The sequence below is a fragment of the Protopterus annectens genome, chromosome 2.part1 (assembly GCF_019279795.1).
Source record: "Protopterus annectens isolate FY-2018-M chromosome 2.part1, PAN1.0, whole genome shotgun sequence".
NCBI classification, from domain to species: domain Eukaryota; kingdom Metazoa; phylum Chordata; order Ceratodontiformes; family Protopteridae; genus Protopterus; species Protopterus annectens.
In genome coordinates this window covers 1,850,282,231-1,850,298,823 of record NC_056729.1, presented here as the reverse complement: position 1 = coordinate 1,850,298,823, position 16,593 = coordinate 1,850,282,231, and the positions used below count along the sequence as shown (strand labels likewise).

At 36.9% G+C, this 16,593-nt stretch overlaps 1 protein-coding gene across 1 annotated transcript in view; it reads right to left on the bottom strand.

Moving 5' to 3' along the window:
* Positions 1–16,593, bottom strand: part of LOC122795049 (coagulation factor XI-like) — a 405,449-nt gene that overhangs the window by 182,611 nt on the left and 206,245 nt on the right. The window contains exon 5 of the mRNA XM_044063626.1: positions 5,504–5,639. Coding sequence (XP_043919561.1) covers positions 5,504–5,639 — 136 coding nt within the window. The remainder of the gene's footprint in view (positions 1–5,503; positions 5,640–16,593) is intronic.

Below are 16,593 nucleotides of genomic sequence, written 5' to 3'. Positions count from 1 at the left end.
TTACATAAGTGTAATAGTGCTACATGTGCCTGGTGCTGTCATCTAATTGTTAGTATTACATAAGTGTAATAGTGCTACATGTGCCTGGTGCTGTCATCTCATTGTTAGTATTACATAAGTGTAATAGTGCTACATGTGCCTTGTCCTGTCATCTAATTGTTAGTGTTACATAAGTGTAATAGTGCTACATGTGCCTGGTGCTGTCATCTAATTGTTAGTATTACATAAGTGTAATAGTGCTACATGTGCCTGGTGCTGTCATCTAATTGTTAGTATTACATAAGTGTAATACTGCTACATGTGCCTGGTGCTGTCATCTAATTGTTAGTATTACATAAGTGTAATATTGCTACATGTGCCTGGTGCTGTCATCTAATTGTTAGTATTACATAAGTGTAATAGTGCTACATGTGCCTGGTGCTGTCATCTAATTGTTAGTATTACATAAGTGTAATAGTGCTACATGTGCCTGGTGCTGTCATCTAATTGTTAGTATTACATAAGTGTAATACTGCTACATGTGCCTGGTGCTGTCATCTAATTGTTAGTATTACATAAGTGTAATATTGCTACATGTGCCTGGTGCTGTCATCTAATTGTTAGTATTACATAAGTGTAATAGTGCTACATGTGCCTGGTGCTGTCATCTAATTGTTAGTATTACATAAGTGTAATAGTGCTACATGTGCCTGGTGCTGTCATCTAATTGTTAGTATTACATAAGTGTAATACCGCTACATGTGCCTGGTGCTGTCATCTAATTGTTAGTATTACATAAGTGTAATACTGCTACATGTGCCTGGTGCTGTCATCTAATTGTTAGTATTACATAAGTGTAATAGTGCTACATGTGCCTGGTGCTGTCATCTAATTGTTAGTATTACATAAGTGTAATATTGCTACATGTGCCTGGTGCTGTCATCTCATTATTAGTATAACATAAGAGTAATAGTGCTACATGTGCCTGGTGCTGTCATCTAATTGTTAGTATTACATAAGTGTAATACCGCTACATGTGCCTGGTGCTGTCATCTAATTGTTAGTATTACATAAGTGTAATAGTGCTACATGTGCCTGGTGCTGTCATCTAATTGTTAGTATTACATAAGTGTAATAGTGCTACATGTGCCTGGTGCTGTCATCTAATTGTTAGTATTACATAAGTGTAATAGTGCTACATGTGCCTGGTGCTGTCATCTAATTGTTAGTATTACATAAGTGTAATAGTGCTACATGTGCCTGGTGCTGTCATCTAATTGTTAGTATTACATAAGTGTAATAGTGCTACATGTGCCTGGTGCTGTCATCTAATTGTTAGTATTACATAAGTGTAATAGTGCTACATGTGCCTGGTGCTGTCATCTAATTGTTAGTATTACATAAGTGTAATAGTGCTACATGTGCCTGGTGCTGTCATCTAATTGTTAGTATTACATAAGTGTAATAGTGCTACATGTGCCTGGTGCTGTCATCTAATTGTTAGTATTACATAAGTGTAATACTGCTACATGTGCCTGGTGCTGTCATCTAATTGTTAGTATTACATAAGTGTAATACTGCTACATGTCCCTGGTGCTGTCATCTAATTGTTAGTATTACATAAGTGTAATAGTACTACATGTGCCTTGTCCTGTCATCTAATCGTTAGTGTTACATAAGTGTAATAGTGCTACATGTGCCTGGTGCTGTCATCTAATTGTTAGTATTACATAAGTGTAATAGTGCTACATGTGCCTGGTGCTGTCATCTAATTGTTAGTATTACATAAGTGTAATAGTGCTACATGTGCCTGGTGCTGTCATCTAATTGTTAGTATTACATAAGTGTAATAGTGCTACATGTGCCTGGTGCTGTCATCTAATTGTTAGTATTACATAAGTGTAATACTGCTACATGTGCCTGGTGCTGTCATCTAATTGTTAGTATTACATAAGTGTAATAGTGCTACATGTGCCCTGTGCTGTCTTCTAATGGTTAGTATTACATAAGTGTAATACCGCTACATGTGCCTGGTGCTGTCATCTAATTGTTAGTATTACATAAGTGTAATAGTGCTACATGTGCCTGGTGCTGTCATCTAATTGTTAGTATTACATAAGTGTAATAGTGCTACATGTGCCTGGTGCTGTCATCTAATTGTTAGTATTACATAAGTGTAATACTGCTACATGTGCCTGGTGCTGTCATCTAATTGTTAGTATTACATAAGTGTAATATTGCTACATGTGCCTGGTGCTGTCATCTCATTGTTAGTATTACATAAGTGTAATAGTGCTACATGTGCCTGGTGCTGTCATCTAATTGTTAGTATTACATAACTGTAATACTGCTACATGTGCCCTGTGCTGTCTTCTAATGGTTAGTATTACATAAGTGTAATAGTGCTACATGTGCCTGGTGCTGTCATCTAATTGTTAGTATTACATAAGTGTAATAGTACTACATGTGCCTTGTCCTGTCATCTAATCGTTAGTGTTACATAAGTGTAATAGTACTACATGTGCCTTGTCCTGTCATCTAATCGTTAGTGTTACATAAGTGTAATAGTGCTACATGTGCCTGGTGCTGTCATCTAATTGTTAGTATTACATAAGTGTAATAGTACTACATGTGCCTTGTCCTGTCATCTAATTGTTAGTGTTACATAAGTGTAATAGTGCTACATGTGCCTGGTGCTGTCATCTAATTGTTAGTATTACATAAGTGTAATAGTGCTACATGTGCCTGGTGCTGTCATCTCATTGTTAGTATTACATAAGTGTAATAGTGCTACATGTGCCTGGTGCTGTCATCTAATTGTTAGTATTACATAAGTGTAATAGTGCTACATGTGCCTGGTGCTGTCATCTCATTGTTAGTATTACATAAGTGTAATAGTGCTTTGCTTTGTGGCCTTGTTGAGGTCATATAACACATGTTTTTTCACATTTTTTGCCTGAAGTGTAGCTGGTGTGGACAGCTGTGCACCCTTAATACACATCTCCTTATTGGCATATTGCACGCCTGCTTCCCTTTTGCTGTGTACGTTTGTGGGGCAACTGAATATTGACTACTTACTCACAGATACTGTATCTTTACTGAAGCGCTCTAACTTTGACTCTGCTCATTTTGGATTGAGTTTTGCAAGTCTCTATTTCTCAACTAACTGACTTCTTTTGTTACTCAAAGCTGTTTACAATTTAGCAGAGGTTTTCTTTCTTGCAATAACTATTTACAATGTTTAAACATTTTGGAATCTGAATTAGTACTAGTAAAACAACCTGTACTGTACTGATCTGAACTTGTCAGTTGCAGCATCCAAGGTATACTGGAAACATAAAAAGTCACATCCACTCCTCAACCAATTAAATAAAGTGATAAATGGAATATGTGGTGGTCTGGTGTTAGATATCCATTATATTTTGTTTCATATGGGTAGATAATGAATTTCATGACAAGTGACAATGGACACAGATTAAAACTTGTTCTCTACCACTGCAGTATATAAGATATTGTGCAGATTTAACATCAGACCCCACATGGTTTACATATATTCATAAATCACTAAGCATCGTACACTTTGACAAATCCGTGACACGTGATTTAGGGTTTTTAATGAATCACATGGTGTGAAGTTAGGACATTCTCCATAACAAGCCCTTAGTGTAATCACTATAGCAGTGACATGAGAGTGGTTTTATTCTTAGTTTTTCCACCCTTCATTTTGAAGCTATTATTGGGGGTTGGCATAATGATTAAGGTGTTTATCCCACAGACACACAGTACAGGGTCTGAGTCTCACTTCTGAGGCATAATGGCTAGGCCTGAAATGGCCCACAAGGGCAGTTAGTCTACTATTTATTTATGAACCTATTATAATCCATGATCAACCTATCTCAAACAGCAGCAATGAAGTCAGGCTTTTGTCATCAAGTTTATCTGTGTCTCTGAAAAGGGACCACATTACATATAAAAGTGTACTATAATAAACATTTCTAGGATGGAAGTGGCATGACCTCATACTGACACAAACAGATTGCAAGTGAGAAAAATAAACTGCCCATATATGGTATTTTCTCAGGGTGTCATTTCTGATCTAATGCAAATTTTCAAAATGTATTTATTTTTAAACTGGGTAAGTCAAATGATTCCTCACATTCTTGTTTTTTTTTTCAGAAAAGCCAGAGATCACAGTTTTAAAGGTAAATGCCATCTATGTAGATTATTTAGTGTAGCCAGTCAAGCAGTATGCTTTAGCTGTTAGGGTTAAACTAGATTGACCTGTGAAAACATAGAGGCACGCGGAGACTGTACAGTGTCCATTCAGATGGTACCTGGAGGAACTGTGAAACAGAAACTAGAGATGTGATATCAAACCTGGAAATGTGACACAGAACCTGGAGACGTGACATAGAACCTGAAAATGACACAGAACAGAAGATGCAACATAAAACTTGGAAATGTGACAGAACCAGGAGTTGTGACATAAAACCTGGAAATATGACACAGAACCTGGAAATGTGACACAAAACCAAGAGAAGTGGTACAGAACCAGAAGATGTGACATAAAACCTGGAAATATGACACAGAACCAGGAGATATGACATAAAATCTGAAAATATGACACACAACCAGGAGGTGTGACATAGAACCTAAAGATGTGATACAGAACCCAGAAATGTGGTGTCAAACTAGAGTATATATAACATAGAGTTACATACAATAATTCCCAAATATACAAGCAATTCTGATGGCATATAGGACTAAAGCCCTAACTATGACCCAGGTGAGCAGATTTCAGACAGCAACTCAACAGTCTGTCAGAGCTAGAAAGGAGGAATGGAGAAGTGATGTGGCTTTGCTTGCTCCCCTGTCTTTGGATGAGGGGACAGGACATATGTCCAAGCACTTGTTCTTATAGTAGAATTCCTACTACAGATCAGAGATCAGGATAGAGCTCTAGCTTTGAGAAGTACTACAGACATGAGTGGTTACTTCATCCACAGATGTGAATGACAACTGTTTGCTGGCATGCCCATTGCGTGTTTAACCCTGAGGCAACATGGAATATCTACAGTGTGGAAAATCCAAAACAGTCAAACCATTCCTGATTGCTGCATAAATGATGGGCACTCCGGACTGACCATTATCCTCAAAGTGAGCAAGGGTGGGAATGATAATAGGCAGGCAATGGAGGTAAAAAATAGCATAAACAAGATAGAATAACTTCCTATGTGCACTGAATATTGTACATATCCTATTTGCATTGCATTCTTCACATGTTGTTTTCACGAATATACTTAAAATGACAGGAATAACTCACATCACTTCTAATGCAGAAAAGAAATCTAATTCAAATTCAACTTAATATATTGATTTCTATGTTTGACTGAAGAAACTAAATGCAGTCTTTAACAAATGCTAAAAAGGGTGCTTTATGAACATCTATTACTATTTATAACTGTCTCTTACTGACAGAGGGCATTTATAACAGTCATTATTATGTATCTCACCTGGCACTCACCTTGTGGTTACATATGAAAAATATTGGCAAAAACTGTCTGCTGCACATGCCTGCTGGCAGGCATTGTAATTGTTCATTGATGTATTATAATAGTCATTGGATATGAAATCAAGGCCCACATACAGATATGCGCAAGCTAAAAAGGAGATAAAAAGATGAGTGTCTCCATCACATATTATTCACATATTTATGTAAAATATCTTGACATGGAGATGAGTATTTTTAAATAACCACAAATAGCGTAGTGTATTATCTTAACAAGAATGTGATAATGAATATGAGTTAGGCAGATATGTCAGACAATACTAAAATTACAGTAGAAGTGTAGCATTGAGTATGAGTTAGGCAGATATGTCAGCCAATATTAAAATTCCAGTAGAAGTGTAACACTGAGTATGAGTTAGGCAGATATGTCAGCCAATATTAAAACCACAGTAGAAGTGTAACGTTATGAAGAAATAGATGTAAAAAAGATAGCAACCAAAAAGTTAAGAGAAACATGTCTGCCAGTTGGTGCATAGAGGGTTAAGGCTATGAGCTGCTCTTCCTGTATTACAGGGTTTGATTCCCGCAGACTTCATTTGTCCATTGTGTGACTTTGAGCAAGTCTCTTAGCCTGACTTTGCTCCTGTGTCATCCCTGAAAAGCAGCTGTGTGTTTGTTGAACCTATCTTCTTAACAAATGGGTATTATCATAAAATTACATTTTTCTGTTATAGACATTCAAGTATTATAGATTAAATATTTTTGTATAACAACAAATTCTAAGAATTGCCTTTGAGCAAACCAGTGGATCTAAATTCACACAGTAAGGTCAATTAATTTTCAGTTTAATATTATTTCCTGTGGATCTTTTAAAAAAGCCTGACAATACTAGTACAATCATTGACTTGACGAGGTATGAAATATATAGAAAAAATAGGATAACACCTTCAAATCATTGAGGGCACTCTTTTTCTACCTATAGGTAGATTTTTCATGCATTTACTAAATTGAAGAATAACTTTTCAAGTCCTCCAGTGTTCTGGTATACTTGTATTGTGATCAGTCCACACATTAAGATTTTTTTTTTGCTTAAAGAAAATTGTTATTATTGTTCATTCACTCAGTCCATAAAAGCAATAAAAAAACATTGTAAACATTTTTACAATTAAATGGCAGAAACACAATTAAAAAATAACTACAGTCAGTATTAACAAAACCTGTCTATAAGCAATAACAAATATGTACAATATTATTAATACTTTGAAAAGTTGCATCATTCATTTTAGCAATTGTTCCTTCTAGTACCTTCAATAAATTAACCTTTTTAATATGATTATGTATTGTAAAAAGTTATATCAGTAATATGTAGATTAATGTAACACAATTTCAATTAATGTTACTTACTAATAATCAACATTTGGAGTTGTTTTATAGTCAAAGTTAATACTTGTGGCCTTTGTCTTGATAACCATCTCCTTGTTTATTCCTTCTTGCATGGGGAGAAGACATTTTTTTTACATTCAGGAGTAGAACTGCTAATCCAGTTTCTGTGCTGTTTTTTTTCTCATCACTATTTACTATATATTCAATATTCAATATTGTCCATACTAAATAGTACTGTTTTTAATCAAATTGAAGCTGAGCAAAAGGCTGCATAAAGCTGACATTTTATTCAAGTCAGGCATATTCAATCAAAACTGTAAGGCTTTTATGAAATATTTAATTTCCTCTTAATACTCTTCCAATTTAAAGCAACTGTTAAATGGAACGAATCAGCTTTTTTCACTTGATGACACTTCCAACGGTGGGGACTGCTATTTATATTTGTTCATTTTATTAGGGGGGAAGGCTCTCTGCCTGGTGTTCCATGTAAAATGACCAATAATGAGCAGGACAAGGCCTTCTAATGGAATTGAATGCATTCAGTTTCTTACATTCCGGGATTCTTTATTTTACCTCAAAAATTCCCAAAATGTGTTATTTATATTACCTTAAAAACAAATGAAACGTTTATAAAGGTCTGACAAAGTGGGTGTAGACGCGTTCTTCTTTATTCTATTAATTTTGGAGAGTTTTATCCTCAGCTTCCAAAAAGTCCATAAAATTATCAAGAACATGGTTCATAAAAAGTACCAAGATCACAGTTTCCAATTAGTTGTGTAAGTATCCAGTCATATGGATTTAAACTGAATTCTAATATTAACGTCTAGGTTCTCTGGCAAGTACAAGGTTAGCTGTCCTCGTGCATTATTATTTAAATGGTGAGACTCAAACCTTGCCCCTTGCATTTGTGTGGTAATTAACCATGATGCCAAAACCCAACACCTTATGCCTGATTTTACCATTCCTTCTTTGAAACAGTTAAATCAGTCAATAATTGCATTTCCTCCCCATTGAAATAACTTTGTTGTGTAAGAACTTTCCATCACACCATTAAAAGAATAAAAGCTTCTTATATTAGTCAAAAGTTTTAGCTTTGTGTTCCCCACAATAGTATTTTTAAAGTTGTTTAGAATATTATTATCTTGTGGGGCCTGAGTACATATGTTGTGTCTTTCGGCTTTTCCCAGTTAAGGGTCACCACAGCGGAACTCTGGTCTGCTAATGATTGGCAGTAAATTTTTATGTGCCGAGTTGCCAGCCCTGACGCACAACCTTCAACAAAGGTACGCCCATTCACGCATGTCTCCACACAGAAGATGCTTTAGCTGAGAATCGAACAGGACAATGTCTTACTGTGAGGCGACAATGCTACTGCAGCACCATATGTACATATTATATTGGACATGGTTAGCTAAAATTAACCACTTGTGATTCCCTATGACCTCCAAAGATGCATCAGTATGTTTAATTTTTTTATGTCAAAACGGTTTGCATGTAAGTTCTTCCATTTAGTTTCTTCCATTTAGTTTTACAATCTTTATCAAACTATTGAACTATAATTTTAAATAAGGCTGCTTTAGTGTAGCTTTCAATATCTGGTAATTTTATTCCCTTGTCTATCCCAGGTTCTTATATGATGGCTGTAAACAAGCATTACAAATTCTTAAGGAAATTATTATTTCTTATTAGTGCCGAGAATGCAGCTGTATCTACTATCACCCTTTGTTATTCAGCATCTCCTTCTTCCAGATCATGACTCTCTGTTTAGTATTAACATACCACATGCCAACCAGTGAACAGACAAAGTCACGCACTGGTTTGCTTTTTGATTAAATGCAGCTTTTCTTCTAGCTGTAAGTTGCATTGATCTCTCTCTCTCTCTCTCTCTCTCTCCTTTCCTTTAGGAAGTCACAGTATCATTTTGTATACATTTGTGCCTGTTTAATGAAGACCACTAATTTGTGCCGGGTTATGCTATTCTCAAATGCTTTAGATAACTTATTGTTGACGGTTAAGTCATTTTTACTGTGGTAGTTCAACTGTTTTATTTTTCTGTAGGATTGCTTTCAAGGATGATGAAGTCTTCATTGATATGAACCAAGATTCAACTTGTCTAAGATGAAATATTTAATTGGTGGCTGTCCCTATGGCATACAGGGAGAGAGCCCTAACTAAGGCCCAACTGACCCATGCTTCATTAGCACCTTCTGCACTGGAGGGGGTGGGCAGGGGGCTAGGAAGGAATGGCTATTTACCAGCTCATACACTCCAGGAGGGAGAGGTTTCTACCAGTGATCTAGCTTGTCCCCACTCACAGAGGCCAGTGTCATAATCATGCAACAGATTGCCATTAAAGTTCTGCACACATTGAGGGTGGAGTTAATTGGTTGCCACTAAAGTTCTGCATACATTGGGGGTGGAGATAATTGATTGCCATTAAAGTTCTGCATACCTTGGAGGTGGAGTTAATTGATTGCCATTAAAGTCCTGCATACCTTGGAGGTGGAGTTAATTGATTGCCATTAAAGTTCTGCATACATTGGGGGTGGAGTTAATTGATTGCCATTAAAGTGCTGCATACCTTGGTGGAGTTAATTAATTGCCATTAAAGTTCTGCATAAATTGGGGATGGAGTTAATTGATGCTCCTGATACCAGTAACTCTGCCCAGTTAGAACATTTAAAAAATACCCTAACATACAAGGTAGCATATGTGAGTCTGCATGCTTCTCTGCTCAAACCCACCAAGTCTTTCTAACCCATCAGTCATGCAGGACCAGTACCAGGATATATAAGTAATAAATGTAACTACAGGAGCAGACCTAGAAAGCAGCTGATATTTAGCTGAAATGCATACAAATGGGACCAAAAAAAGGAAAAAATGTAAAATATTTCAAAAGTGTTTTGTTAATCCAATTTAACTTCTCAATTTGCAGCTCATTAGCTATCTCAAGAAAGTACTAATTAAGTTGTCTAATTATATGCAAATATAATAATTTAAAAAAATGTGTTTTCTGCATTTATTCTACTCATAAAGATGGGCTCCTGAAAATTTTCTTGGAGCTGACAATCTCTGCCAAGACATCAAGAAAAACTAAACTCATAATGCAGTAGTAACTAAATTAATGTACAGGCTACTGTATTTTCATGCTAAATGTGTGAGAAGGAATTTATTACTTCCTAGAAAGAAAAGTTGTCAGTTTAGTCTTGCAAACAACTTCCAATGAAATTTAACATGTAATTATGTAGCAACAAAACCACATATGAATAAAAAGATGCTCTTATACAGAGGTAAAGTTGTTTATGCTCACCCATAATGCTTCTCAGATTTATATAACTCATTACGCACTGCCTACCACAACATTATGTTGTGGGCATGGTTACAGAGAAAATAAAATGGGTAAATAGTAAAACTAAAAAAAAAATTCTGTAAACTTCATTTTTTTGCAAACTCACTTTCAACTTTACCATGAGGAACTGAAATGTAATTAATTATAAAATAAAGGTGCTTCAGCAAGTGAGCAATCCACTTCAGATGTTAAGTGAAAATTTTATAGATGTAGTACATATTTCTGCAAGGGATGTATTCCTAAAACACTCATTATAGGCAGACATGTCCTAGTGGAATCTCCAGTTATAACACTGTCCAGGGGTTCTGGTAACAGAAGATCATCCAGTTAACAATCTATCTGTGTAAAGTCTCCCAAATGCAAAACTGTCCATACTATAGGTAAAGCAAATTAGCAAATAATCAACATTCCTATACATATGTAATCTACAAATGTAAGTCATTAACTGATTAGCAACACGCAGTGTGTTATGGATATCTTCTTCCAATCCTGATTTTAGGATGTTGACTGAAAAGAAGTGTCAACAAGACTGGCTGACTGACAACTCTAAATTATTAAAAACAACATTGCACTTCTTGCATATAAGAAACTGATGCTACTAAATCCATGTGGAACAGTTGACTGCATCCAGGAGAAGTGAGTTCAAAACATAAGCTTTAAATTACTTGAACTAGCAACTTCAAATGGCAGATATGTCACCATGTCGATTGAGAAGATCACTTCCCAAAGTAGAGAAAAGTTCATGACTTGGAATAAGAGATGAAATGGCCTTCCAGAACTGCTTAGTTAGCCCCTAGTGCACCAATGATCTGCACTCTACCAGATTATGATATTTCAAGATGACTGCACTGGTGACCTGCACTCTACCACATTATGATATTTCTAGATAGCAGAAGTATTACTCTGATGGCGGATCTACTGAGACTGATTTAGAGACTGTGCTGGTAGGATGTAGTTTTTAACTTACATAAAGAAGCTTATGCATTAGCTCTACAACTGGTACACGTTGTCAAGTGGAAGGCCTATTAGCAGCCCCAAAGGTTTTGGAAAGCTGTGTAAGAAGATCTTAAAGTTGAAGGGTAACTATTCTAGCAGCCACACTGTAAAAAGCCATTTATTTATTTCCAGTTTGATTACTAGGGAAGTCCACTAGGCCCAGAGAGCCCGTTTTCAGTGGAGGCCAGGGAGAAAAGCTCCATGAAACAAATTACAGTAAAGATAGCAGTCCAATAAAAATAAAAGTAGAAGTACAAATACATATCAAATAATAGAAAGTGCGAGCAATATTGCCCACAGTGGAAAAATATCGTGCAGATACATTTTGACAAATTCACACAGTTAAAGTCAAAAGCTATTTATAACATTTACAGAGTGTGAGAGATCGTATGGGAATTAGCTATAGAAGGTTATAGCCAGCTATTAGGTACTTAGAAGCTCAGGAAGATACCCTCCAAGGGGCTTTTGTTAAAGAGTTCTAGGTAGGGAGAATGCAGTTACATTTCCATTTGGAGGAGAGGTAGGTGTCAAGTTGAGTTTTGAAGTTGTGTGTGTTTGACATTGTCATTAGTGTGGAAGGGAGAGAGCTCCATTTCTTACCTGAGGAGAAGGAGAGGAGAAGTTGTCCAGCAGGACATTTAGGTTTGTGGACAGTAATTAAGTTTTGGTGTTCAGATCTGAGAGTTCTATTTGGGGTGTATAGCGGAAGGATGTTAGAGCAGGGCATTTGGTTGGATTAAATATTAGTCTATGTGTTGTAGTGAGCTGGAGGAAGCTCAGGTAATTTGTGAATTCTAACCAGTTGAGGGATTGGAGGGTAACACAGTGATGAGTGTAATGTTTGGTTTTGGTGACAAATTTAGAAATTTTGTTATAACAGCTTTCAAGTTTGGAAGTTATGGAAGAGGATAGGTTACTTAGTAGTGGGGCACCGTACAGAAGGGAGGGAAGGAGGTAAGAGGAGGCCAGAGTATGCCTGGTAGAAGTAGAGAGGAAGTGGTTGTTCCTGTATAGCATACCTAGTTTTTGGTGGGTTTTCTTTATATTTTGCTGAATATGGATGCCAAACTTGAGGTGTTCGTCTATAGTTACTCTGAGTAGTTTGGCAAAGGGAACAACTTTGATCGGAGAGTTGTTTTGGCTAAGGACTTGGAAGGAATTTTTATCACAAGAGAAAGATTTTGAGGGTGTGAATAGTATTTTAGATTTGTTAGCATTGAGACAACGGTGATTTTGGTGCATCCAGATCTCAGTAGTTGAGAAGGCAGTCTGAGTTTTAGATAGGAGTTCAGGGAGATTAGAGGCAGAGCAGACAAGTATAGAGTCATCTGCATATTGGATGACTTTGGCATTAGGAATAGCAGAGTGAAAGTTATTGATAAAGATATTAAACAGCATTGGTCTGAGGATGGACCCTTGTGGTACTCCAGTAGGGGTGGGTAAGAAAGGTGAGGTGCCTTTTTTCCATTTCACAGCCTGAGATCTACCTGACAGATAGCTTGAGAACCAGGAAAGAGTGTTTTTGGAGAGATTTACGTTTGAGAGGTGACTTAGAAGGTGCTTATGGGAAACAGTATTTATTGCTTTGGAGAGATCTAGGAGCACTGTGGATACTAAGCTCTCAGAATCTCTGGCTTGATTGACAGTTTCTAAGAATGAGAGTAGAGCTGTTAGGGTGCTATGTCCTGGTCGGAAGCCATGTTGGGCACAATTTGTTTATTTATATGTTTGTTTATTTAAATTGTTTGTTTAACCATGCAAGTGGTCTGGTACAGGCCCTTTTTTAGCTACTTCCCAGGTCATCTAGCAATGTGAAAATGGCCACACAAATTTACAGTTGTCATGTGAACAGTGAATGATAAAGACATAGAAAGATCCTTAACATAATGTACTTCATATACTTGCAGAACCCTCAGCAGATGGACTGAATAATCTTTGAAAAGGTTTAGATTTGTAATACCTGGAACCAGGCATGCCTGGGTTACTCTGGAAATGAAAATAAGATTTTGCCTTTCCACTTCCAACCTCACAAGCAAGTTAGAAATAACGGACAACAGGAACCTGCGCAGAGGAGCTCTGTCCATTCCACTGACAACTCCTATACCAGTTAGTCTTCTCTGCGCATTCAGTAGCTGCAGGATGTTAGTTGGGCAGCATTCTCTGTGATTGTCAGCAGGTCAAACTCTGAAACATGTCCTTACTGGAAAATTGCTTGAACATCATCCTTTTAAAGAAGATCTCTCTCAGAATTCTTCACTCCCAGGTGGAGAGATCTGTCATGTGAATCAGTTCCCTTTATTAGCTCATTAACACCTATGTGGTGGAGCATCACACCTTAAGAGACAAGTGTCCTCAACTTCTAGGTCCTCTGTATGGAGAGGGGAATGGATAAACAAAGGTATTCAATTATTCTTCTGTAACAAAAGGATATACTGTCAGCCCAGCTGTCTGGAATTTTGTAAATAATTATATGTCATTTGTGAATATCAACATGATTCATAAGCTTGTGTTACAACTATATTAGAACTGTATGTTATGTGTATATCAAGCTGTTGGTACAGAAGAGATACTTTGTAAAGTACTGAGCTAAAATGCAACCACAGCATGCCCTATTGGAATAGGACAGGAACGTACTTGCACTATTGTGACTGTTTAGATGTATATATTTTAAGAACAGAAACTGAAACACAAGAAGTTAACTTCAGAATAGCTGAATTTGAAATTACTTTACAGCCACATAGTAAAGGGATGTTATCTTTCAGTTTCACTGTAGTAACAGACACAATGTTTAGAATTAGATTTTTTTTGTATTGTCATGGAAGTGTTTATTGTTTTATGACTTCCAGGATCTGCCTTACATCTAAGAGAAGTTCTTGTTTATCTATTTTCACAGGTAGATGATAAATGCTACCAGCTGCATCACTGGGGGGTTTGCCTGGGCTAGAGTCAGATGATAAGAGGTGATGTCATCATGCAAGCTATCCCACCAGTAATATTTGGGATATTAATTTAAGACTCTCTGACAGACAGACTGTGCATTTTGTATTTTGTCTTTGGCCTGACAAGAACATTCACTCACCATATCTGCTATCTGTCTTGTTGCTCTGATTAAGTCTAGGGAACAGTATAATTCTTTTAGATATAGTTAGGAATATAGTGAAGTATAGTTTTGTATTGTATTAACAGTAAGATTATCCAGTACGATTGGACACCCTTTGTTAAGAGCCTTAAAGTAGCTGATAAGGATATGGCTAGTGACAGTGAACACTACCTTATAGTCTAGGAAGAAGGGGGCATAGATAGTAAACCTGTGCCAGCCTTTCCCAGGTGTGTGTATAAATCAAACCTCAAAGTGTATGTGTGTCAGCTACTTGCGCAGGAACGTGAAGCACTGGTTGGACAGAGAGGGTGCTGTAGGCCTTGGTATAGCCACTCAGCTAAGAACTCAATTCTATAGCTGTGCCAGTGGGAAGTCTTATTGGGGATCTGGAGAAAGAGGGAGAAACCAGCCCCGGACTGACTGTGGCCTCTGTGTGTTCTTAAGGGGAATTACACTTGATGCAGAGAGTTGCATCTGGAAATAATGTGTGTGTACCTGTCCTCTTCCAAGTGTATGTCCCCCACTGTTGCCAGTGGTGAGGATTGAGGCTCCTTGATTGCTGGGGCATCACATCTTCCATAGAAGGAATGCATTTCCCTGGAAGTATGGCAGATTTCTTCTATTTCATGGTGATCCCAAGTGCTGTAACCTAACACAATGCAGGCTAGTGTCATCATCAGGGATTTCAAGAGGTGGCTTATAAAACAGTTATCTAGTTGGGAATCAGCAAGGATACAAGGATGCTGTATATTACCATGACCTAAAGCTTTAGTAAAGATCCTCACAGAGGAGAAAATATCCTGAAAGTGTTATCAGCTTACTGGAAACTGCAGGGACCTTCTGTATGGTCCTCATATTGGGCATCGCAGCAGGTGTCAGTCATAATGATCTCTTTTGATACCTAGGATGAGCTGTTGCATTGAGGACTGGAAACTGAACTTTTAGAACTTCCTGTACCTGTTGAGAACATAGAAATTGCTGAAGATTAAAATTTAATACAAAGCCTTTTCTACTTTTCCTGTGGAATTGCCTTACTTTATGGTTGTTCAGAAGGGGCTGTAACTATCACAACATCACCTCTAAAACTATTTGTTCTGCAAGACAAGTGCAAGCTGAAGAAGGTCAGGACAGGTTCTAAACATGCCATGTTTCTGTTGTGTCTACTGCTAATAGCAAATGTACAACTATAAGCACTATTCTTTTATATAATTAAAATTATCTGTTCAGTTTGTGTTGTCAATATTATTTATTGTAGCTATAGTGTTGTTGCTACATTATATAGTTCTTAATGTGTTTATTTTTTTTGTTAATTTTGCCACTGCCTTTTGGCTCAGGCCATGACTAAAAATGGTCTTTGGACCAGCTCACGTACCCAAAGAAAAAATAATAAATTAATTAATTTATTAATGCATTTTCTTGGTAATGGTTCTCCAGGATAAGGTGATAAACACTTATTTTGCATGTACTTAGTCTAAGGATATGAGGAACTTTTTGAGGTTGACTGTACTAAAATCCTTTAGCAGGACTTTGAAGGTGGCTCAGGACAGATGCTACCACCAGGAAAGGCGTTCATTTTACATTTTGGATTTAAAAGTGTATTATTTAACTTCCTGAAGAAGGGAAGGTAACAAGTCTTTACCACTAGGCATACTTTCCTTCCCATATACAGTACCAGATTATACATTTTTAAACACCTTTGTAAAATGACAATTTACATAATGACATGGATATGTATATACTAATAGAAAGGAAAATAAAACAGCCATGGTGACAGCTGCATTATTTTTATGCTGTGTATGCATAATGTTTCCTTTTTAATAATTATAATTCACGTCAATATAAGATAAATCGCTCGTTTCCTATCGTCCCTTAAAACTTACTCCTCCTTTTGAACACTTCTGTGTGAAGTAATCAGAAACCTCTACAGCGTGAATTTAAATGTTGCTTAGGAGGGATGGCAGTGAAATGACTGAATGTCCAGGGGGCCCCAAGCTGACATTTGCTGGGGGCTCCCAAAATGCTAACACAACTCTGTACTAAAGTGGAGTTTATTTGTCAACCATAAGCTTGTGTTATACTACTAGTGAAAGTAAAAATGATTGACGCAGTAACGCCAGCAAAAGCATATCGCTTAGCCTACGTTGGTGTTCATCGGAAAAAGATACATAACCAGTATATCATATCTGAGTGTTGGTAATATAATGTTACTACCAACAAACAGAAAAGTCATTCTTTGGCCACAAGCTAGAGCCTAACCCACTGTATGTAAATTAAAAT